Source organism: Microtus ochrogaster, linkage group LG1 (genome assembly GCF_000317375.1).
Source record: "Microtus ochrogaster isolate Prairie Vole_2 linkage group LG1, MicOch1.0, whole genome shotgun sequence".
NCBI lineage: Eukaryota > Metazoa > Chordata > Mammalia > Rodentia > Cricetidae > Microtus > Microtus ochrogaster.
In genome coordinates this window covers 53,834,654-53,843,639 of record NC_022027.1, presented here as the reverse complement: position 1 = coordinate 53,843,639, position 8,986 = coordinate 53,834,654, and the positions used below count along the sequence as shown (strand labels likewise).

The following is an 8,986-nucleotide window of genomic DNA, read 5'->3' as shown; positions in this document are numbered from 1 at the left end:
AGTGCTGGGATTAAAGGCGTGCGCCACCACCGCCCAGCCAAACTAGTTCTTAAAACACTGGCGATGCTAAAGCAAGTGGTCTCTTTTCCTGAGCTTTAATTATTTTCGATCCTTTAAAAATCAAATGTGCTGGAGAGGACGTTTACAAACATCCAGAATTCCAGCTGCAGGACACCTCTTCTGGCCTGTGAAGGCACCAAGCACACAAATGATGCAGACACGCATGCAGGCAAACACCACACACACACACACACACACACACACACACACACACACACACACAGATTCAAACAGGGGCAGGGATACAGCCTAGCATGCATGAGGCCCCTAGGTTCAATGGTAAGCACTGAAATTTGCGTTAAATAAGTAAAATTTGGAAGGCGGCCTATCCAGCTGGATATCCTGACCTGGACTCACAGTCCCTCTGATCTGCTCTCAGTCAAGTTTCTTAGTCTATTTCAAAAACACTAACATGGCCGGCCTTTCTGCCACTCAGAATTACAAATTCCTCTCCTTAAAACCACTCCAAATTCTATGTTCTTCTTTTACCTCTATTCTCACGCTTGTTTACCAGAGGGCTGCAGGTAGAAGGTAACTTGAGGAATCAGTTCTCTCCTTCCACCCTGTGGATCTCCTGAGGCTGGGAGCGGGGGTTTCCCCCACATTTTGAAGTCTTTGCCACTTAATGTGTATTTGAGACACAGACGGTCCCGGCGTATTTCCTGAGATCTGGTGAACGGAGAGGGCTTCCTGGCACAGAAGCACCTGTTACGTACGGACAACGAACTAAACGTAAACTTGTCTTTGGGGCCAGTGTCGCTGTGATGTGACAGTTTCCTCTGATCCCAGCCAGAGTCCTTGTGCCAGTGGCAAGCTGCCATGCCAACTGCCTGGCAGCTCTGTGGCTGTGCCACTGAATAGGATGATGGAGGGCGCAGAATGATTGATACACGTGGACAGAATGAGGAGTCAGGAGGAGTTCGTCTGTGTCTACCTCTATGGAGATTACGGGTGTTGGATAAAGACTGAAAACCATGTTCAAAGAAGAACAAGAAATGAGTGCCCTAGACCTCTCTGGAGCCTGGCCAGGTCCTGGACCTGCAAACCTAAATATAGAAACTTAAAAATAGTGACAAGTGACCTACAGACATTTTGAGCAAGAGCTGCTCACAGACAGACCAGGGATACAAGCTGCTTTGTTTTTGCCAGTGTGTTTTCTGGGGTTTTGTTTTTCAAGCCAGTACTTACAAGCCAGAGAGTTCAAGACCAGGTATAAAATGAGACTTTCTGTTCTCCGGAAGTGTCCTGTTTTAGTGCAAAGCAGTCTCCCCCTGCAGTGCAGTCAGGCAAGATTCTGAAAATCATGTTAAGCTCTGACAAAAGTACTGCAGAAAAAACAAAAACTTGAAAAGCTCTAATTGCTGGAAGAAAGTTAGTGCAAAGGATAGAACTGGTTGAGAGAGTGACAAGACAGAATTGTTAGCAGCCCGGGGTGGGGGGGTCGGGGTGCAGAGCTGAAACTGGAAGTTCTGTCGGGGTGGTATCAGCTGGAATTGTTTTTTTCACTTTCTGTTCCTTCTCAAAATTGCCAGAAGTACATTTGGTACCAGGAAGAGAAATTCCTGTTCTTCCTTGCTGTTCTCACACTTGAGACATTTGTGGAGGGATATGAGACTCCCCCGGGGCCCTGGAAAAGTGACGCTGCCAGCACTGGGAGTCTCCTGCCTGGCACCGTGTTCTCCGGCTCACTGAATCATTTAACTCTTTCCTGTGCTGGTGCTCCCAATGTGTGTGGCATTTAGAATACAAGGACAGAAAACCAGGTAAGATGGCCGGAGGGATGCTTTTGGTTTGGGCCGTCCGGGTGTGATGAGCAGAACTCAGATATCTATGCAGAACTCTTCCTAGGCAAGGGCCTGGATGGCAGAGCAAATTTACTTTTTGGCTTTGCATTTCTCCTTCCCAGTAGCCAAGAGCTACAACTTTGGGGGGGGGGGGGAATCATTATTTTCCAAGTTTAAATTTGCTGCTTGTTCATATTCTCCAGGAACTCCATAATCAGCTATTTTTACACTGATTTTGTTATTTTTAGCTGTTAAAATCATTAGATTGACAAAACACAACCCTCCCCTCCCCCATAGCGGTCCAGGCTCCAAACAAACCAGGCCTTTTCTCTTGAACTTCATCTTCTGTTTATGCATGGCCTACTTTCGGCCTGCACGTCCCCCTTTAGCCCATGGTAATTTGTCAAGCTCCGGCTAATCGCCTTAATCCACTGGACTGAAGGATTTAAGTTTAATGTTTTAATCTAAGGGCCTTAGTATTTAAGTAATTAGAAGTCATATTCCTAGCTCTCTCCTTTAGACAAATTACCTCAGTTTGCTCTTTAATTCTAATTTATAAATAACAGTTCTAAGAGTTCACAGTGGGCATAGTTTGGAGTTTAGGATTGAAAGTATGAATTAAGAAAAGAAGAATCTGTGATACCTATGCTTCTTGCACTCATTCTTAAGAGTCTCAAGCCTGTGGGCTTTCCTTAGAGTTCACTTTTATTTTTTATTACCGTAATTATCCATATGCATAGGATGCAGTGTGGTAGTTCAGAACCGGCGGTATCAGTATTAGCCCTTCCATTTCCTTAAATATTTAAAAAGCTGGTTAACATGTAGCAGCTGCATATCTGTGAACAGCTGACACTTCAATACACGTTTACAATGTGCACTAGTCAAAATGGTACTTCATTTATTATTTCGTATTTGGAGGTTGTGATTAGAATCAGCATCATTTAACATACTACCTAAAACAGACACTTGCTGTTGTATTTTAGAAGAATTTTGTCGGCTGTTTTCCAGAATCCTGTTGTATACTTAGAATTCCGTAAGTCATTTCCAACATTTTTTCATGCCTGAGAACTTGTGAGCTTTGGAAAGAATTATTTTCCTATCAGTTAATCTGGACATTCTTAACAAAATGTTTCTAATGTCTTTCACGTCTGGCGGGTCATCGAGTCGCTGAGGGACTCTGGCTTTACCATCCGCATCTCAGCTTCTCAGTTGGCAACACTGAAAACCCAAACGGGGAAAGTGAACGGATGACAGCCTGGGTACCGAATCCAGACCCATGTGTGGTCTCTTCCGGAATCCCCATCACTAGGTCAGAAAGCTCACAGTTCCTCCCAGGAAAGGCGAGCACCATCAGACCAGGCCCTGCACGTTGTATTTCTAAGCTGAATATTGAAGCACTTTAGGTATTAGTAAAAGTAATTTTTGGGCTAGAGGTTTTAGGAGAAAAAAAATTAAAGGTAAGATGGAGTGAGAAGTGGGGTGGTGGCTAGCCTTAGCTCCAGGAGACTGGAGAAAAGTCCAGCAGTGCAGAGCAGCCTGGGAGACGAGCGTGCAGGACCAAACCCCACGGCTGAAATTCATTATTCACTTACTGAGGAATTCACAAAAGAACATATTCACTAATAAAATAGGCTTGTACTGGATAATGTCTTGAATTTCTCTGAAAGCCTGAACAAGACTTTAACCATACTGTGCCAGTTTACTCAAGAAGTTCTTGTGAGCTCTTTGTACATGCAGACGCTCCATCCACATGATGGGGAGGGGGAAGACTGGCTAGGCTGAGAGCGGAACTCAGCCTTAAGAGAAAGGTAGGGGGCTGGAGAGATGGCTCAGTGGTTGAGAGCACTGACTGCTCTTCCAGAGGTCGTGAGTTCAATTCCCAGCAACCATATGATGGCTCACAACCATCTGTAATGAGATCTGGCGCACTCTTCTGGTGTGTGGGTATACGTGGAAGCAAAATGTTGTATATATAATAAATAAATAAATCTTAAAAAAAGAGAGAGAGAAAGGTAGGGGGCCAATGACACGGCTCGGTGGGCAGAGGTGCCTGCTGCCAAGAGGGACAGCCGATCTCAGGATACACGTGGTGGAGAGAACCAACTCTGGCAAGTCACCATCCTGCACTTGTCACCAAACCCAAATGCTCAGTCCCCAAAACCTACACGGTGGAGGCAAGGGTCCAACTATCACAAGTGTGCAGGCAACACACACACTGAACACACTCACACACTCAATAAATAAAGGTAGTTAATTTTTTAAAACATGAAGCTTTTTTTAAGAAACTTCACCATCTAACTACTTTGATTTTACTTGCCTTAGCAAACACTGGGAGGGCCCAAGAAGTTTTAATACGTGCACTTTTGTTTGCGTTTTCTTTCAAACTGGTAAGGACCCAACAGGACAAAAGGGACAGTTCCAAACTATCTGGAATCAGAAATGCCACACATCTGGGTCGTGGGACACACGGGTACCCTCTAATCCGACTCATGGGCTCCATGCTTTACCATGTGACTCAGGCTGAACAGGGGTCCTGCTGAAGCCCTGAGGGAGCAGCTGAGGTAGGAGGCTCTCGGGTCCTTCAAAACAAGAAAGTTTGAATTCCGGTATCTACTATCAATCGTGTGAGATTTGAGTTCTTTGTGGACTGATAAACTCCAAAGCCAAAAGAATGCCCCATGTACCCCACCCAAGAGCCCCCAAAGACCTGAACCTCAAGACTCCTCTGACTGGAAACATTCCAAGGAATGGCACTCACCTCCGACTGCGAAGGCATCCTCAGTCTGGTGAGCTTGGCCTTGGCAGGCACCTTTGCATCCGGCTTCTCAAAGCTCTGCTGTCCATAGTCTTCCAGCGGTGGCTTCAGCTCAGGGGACTCACTAGGCGCCTGATCCTGACCGTCCATGGGCCGGACATATGCCGTGGGCTTCTGCTGCATCACAACACTTTTGGAGGGGAGGGGAGGGGGTGGGAACATCTGAGAAGGGGCTACCCCGAGGCTGGTAACTGCCACCAAACTGTCAAGAGGAGCCTCGTTATCCTGACCCTTCACCACCAGGTCCTTGGAAGACACAGCTGCACAGTAGCTTTTACTGCTAGTGCCGCTGCTGCTGGGAACCTTGCTGGGTCCTTGCAGTCTGGAATGTACAGGTGACAAAGGGGGCACAGGGGATGGCAACGAGGAGATCAAGGGTGAGAGCTTCATCTCCGGAGCTGAGTCACCATCAGCTCTGCGGTCATACTTTCTGTGGCTGGAACAGTGCCCTTCCTGACTGAGGCGATCTTGAGTCAGACGCTGGCTGTCGGGCGGGCCATAGCTTTTGGCGTGGAGACTTGGCACTGGTTCCATCCTTGGCGGCGCCATCTTTGGACTGTGGCTAATGTTACCGACAGAAAGTGATCCAGGGGCAGGAGTAGAAATAGGCTGGTGGTAGACATGTGTGCGGAAGGAGTGGGAGGCAAGGCTGTTCCCCCTGTCGTGAAGCGAAGGGTATCTCGGCTTCCCTGGCCTGTCTTCCGCGCCCTCCAGCCGCTGAGGGCACGACTTGGCGCTCAGAAACTCCTTCATCTCCTCGTAGTCGCCCAGCATGTTCTGTATGCGACTTGACAGCTCATCGCCTTTAGCCGTCTACAAACAGAAAGACAGCGGGCTCAGACTGCGGAAACAAATCCACGCGGAGCAACCACTTAATAAACTATTCTGCAATCGCAGTAAGAAGAAACCCTCTCGACTTAACATGTAACACCATGTTAATGATGTCCCCCGCTGAGCAGCCTGCCACGGACACACATTACTAATTACAGGAGACTAACGTTACAAAAGAAAACCACACACTTTGGTAATTCTGACTAACCATGTTCAAAGAGTTCAGATTTTGTTTTCAAAAACAACCTCTGGGATAAGTTATTTTCTTAGTTATGACCCCCGATTGAACTCAGTGGTGCTGAATAGCTTTATCTTCGAGTTTTATGTCATGATAGGCCAGCCTTTCTCCCTCTCTCTCACACCCAGTGAATACCTTGTAGGGCTCTCCAAACAGCGGCGTCTTCTCAGTAAACACCTCTTTCTCTTGGTGAGCTTCTTGATTGCGTCTCTCCTTCTCTCGAATCCGAAGCAGGTTTCTATCTTCATTGTACAAGCTTTTCCAAATGCCACAAAAGAACAACAACAACAAAAACTATCAGTATCTGAGTCTCGTTGATGACGCATGGGTGTGGCGGGAGGAAGAAGAATAGGCCCACAAAGATGTGGTAGCAGGGGGGTCACTAAAGAAGGCACATCTGGGACTACAAAGATGACCTGGCAGTTAGGAGTGCACACTGCTCTCGCACAGGACCCGAGTTCTGTTCCTGGGACGTGTTCCTGGGACCTACGTCTAGCAGCTCAGACATAGCTCACAGCTGCCTGTGAGTCCATCTCCAACACCTCTTCTGGGCTCTGTGAACACCTGTGGGTGCGCACGCAGCTCTCGCACTCCACGAACATGCTGGCACACACTTCAAAATAAAAAAGGGGACTGGAGCGATGGCTCCAAGGTTAAGAGCACTGGCTGCTCTTCTAGAGGTCCCGAGTTCAATTCCCAGCAACTACATGGTGGCTCACAGCCATCTATAATGAGAACTGGTGCCCCCTCCTGTCTGGCAGGCATACATACAGGCAGAACACTGTATACATAATAAATAAATCTTCTTAAAATTAAAAATAAATACAAGGAGGGAGGGGAAAGGGATGTGGGAGGGATAGAACACAAGTCCAAAGGGGCCAGCAGCTCACACCAGTAATCCCACTACTGAGGAGGCCATCCTTGTCTATAGAGAAAATTCAATAAAAGATGATTTTTGGTCTACTCTGGGGGCATCTTAGCATTTAAACTCAGAAAGATGATTTGTGCTCATTTCAAATGGCAGGATGAAGAATCCAGCTATAGACGTCAGTTCTCTATACTAAGGATGTCACACAGTCCAATTCATACCACATAAAAATATATCCTGCAGCTTCGGATGTGTTATCAACCTGGTTAAAATGAACTCACTGACAGGCAAATCAGAGACGGATTCATTCTGAAAGCTCCATATGACCCAAACAGGTCTGCCCACTGCCTGCCTTCTCCAGACCTCCCTTTGTGATCTACATTGAATAATGGGGAATAAGAGAAATTATAAAAAGACTTTGTCTTCTTGACCTGTTTCAGGGGTTCTGCTAAGACTTCCCTATCTGAACTATCTGAGCAAAAGAAAACACTTGATTGCCTTGGCTGTGTCTATCTGCCTTCCCCGATGCTAGCTGACGTCAAATGCCCTCTCCAATGCTCTCCCATGCTTCCAATCTTGTGATGAGAGCCTCCTGGTCTCCATGTCTCCCCATCTTAATCTTCTAAGTCAGCCTTCCTTTATTGACTGAGTTTACAGTCCTGATTCTTATGTAACTCTCCATATCTAAAATGACAATCATTGATGGCTCCTTAGACTACAGAGTGGCCACCAAATCTTTGCTTTGGCATTAGAATTCCCTGACAATGTCCCGCAGGTCTGTTGCAAGCACTTGGCCATTCCCCACTGCCCAAGAACATCTAGTAAGGTAAGAGTCAGTCCCTTCTGCTAACCTGCACTCAGACCCCTGAAAGGAAACCATTCTTCCAGGACTGGCCTTTGTGCTGCCCTACAGGGCCACCCTACAAATCACCCCAAACTCTGTCACACCAGGCCACGGCCTTGGGGTGGATCTGCTTCCATGCCAGCCACAAACCTCTGCCCTCTCTTTAACCACATACCGGCACCCTAACTTTCAATTTTCGACAGATTCTGATGAATTCAAATGTCACCCACTATAAAGATGTCCCTCAAGTCCACTAACTATGTGCCTGCCCAACGTGTCAGCTGGCCATTGCTTCTAGAACAGGGTTCCATTAGAGCAAAACATCACTGTCACTCTCTCCTGGTACTTAAATGTGTACTGCATGGGCGCCAATCAAATATTTTATATTAAAACACAGCCATTAATACAAGCAATAGTATGTATGTATTCAGGGTTTTCAGGACAGGGTTTCTCTGTGTAGCCCAGGTTGTCCCAGAACTAATTCTGTAGCCAGTTTGGCCGCGAACTCAGAGTTATGTCTGCCTCTGCCTCCTCTGACACCAACACCCAGACCAGTAGTTTCTCTTTTTTTACTTCTTTGGCAAAATTTTTCTTATATTTAACACTAAAAAAATATATACAAAAACAATTTGAGAAAATAAGTCAATCTAAACTACAGTGTCCCCGCCTCTGCTTCCCCAGGGCTGAGACTTAAGGCACAAACCTGGCTAGAACCATGCATTATAAAGCAACACCAAAGATTGTGAATTTAACTCGCTGCCACTGTTCAGCTGAAAATCTCGAAGTAGTGAGTAAAAGGCACTCATGACTGTCTGCTGGGTGGGTCTGAGTCCAGACTGGGAGACTCACCCACACTGTCTGTGGTCTCTTTCACCAAGGTTCCCGGACAAGGCAGAGGGCAAAAGAACCAGTTCACAGAGGGAAGGTCGGTGACCCGTCCTAGGCTGGCTTTTTTCTTTATGCAGCTAACAGCATTGCGAGCTTCTGGTTCACTTCGGAATTAACCTGTTACACATCTGCAATAGCTCAAGGGTTGTTTCTGGAAGGGTCCTGGGCAATCTATTTTATCCAGAAATATTTTTGCCATAGTCCCTCTGACATTAGGGGCAAGGCAAATTTCAAAAGTAAGCAGTGCCATCATCCAGACCACGAGTGGAACCTTTGCAGACTATTTCAAACTAAGTACAGGGCAAGGCAGGGGAAACGGAAGAATTGCTGTGTGTGTATACATATGTGTACAGTGTATGGGCCTGACACATTTCAGTTTCCAGGAATTAAACAAACTTGAGCTTTTGCTGGCAGTACAGCCACTGGGCACTATCCTTTGTCACTGTTACTACATCACTGGCATGTCTGTGTTCATGCACACATACATGATGTGGCTGTCACATACTGACTAATGGCTTTACTTCTCGCCTTCCATTTTTATGGACTTCAACTCTGGGTTCCAGACGTACACACAATTCACTTCACCTGCTGAGCCATCTCACCGGCCTGGGGGGTGGGTGGAGAGAGAGAGAGAGAGAGAGAGAGAGAGAGAGAGAGA

The 8,986-nt window shown here is 46.6% G+C and overlaps 1 protein-coding gene across 2 annotated transcripts in view; it reads right to left on the bottom strand.

The window, feature by feature from the left end:
* The window catches only part of Aff1 (AF4/FMR2 family member 1), a 165,164-nt gene that overhangs the window by 65,748 nt on the left and 90,430 nt on the right, over positions 1-8,986 (bottom strand). For both annotated transcript variants that reach the window (XM_026785170.1, XM_013350840.2), the window contains 2 exons: positions 5,864-5,984; positions 4,603-5,472 (listed from right to left, as the gene is read on the bottom strand). In XM_026785170.1, coding sequence (XP_026640971.1) covers positions 4,603-5,472; positions 5,864-5,984 — 991 coding nt within the window. The remainder of the gene's footprint in view (positions 1-4,602; positions 5,473-5,863; positions 5,985-8,986) is intronic.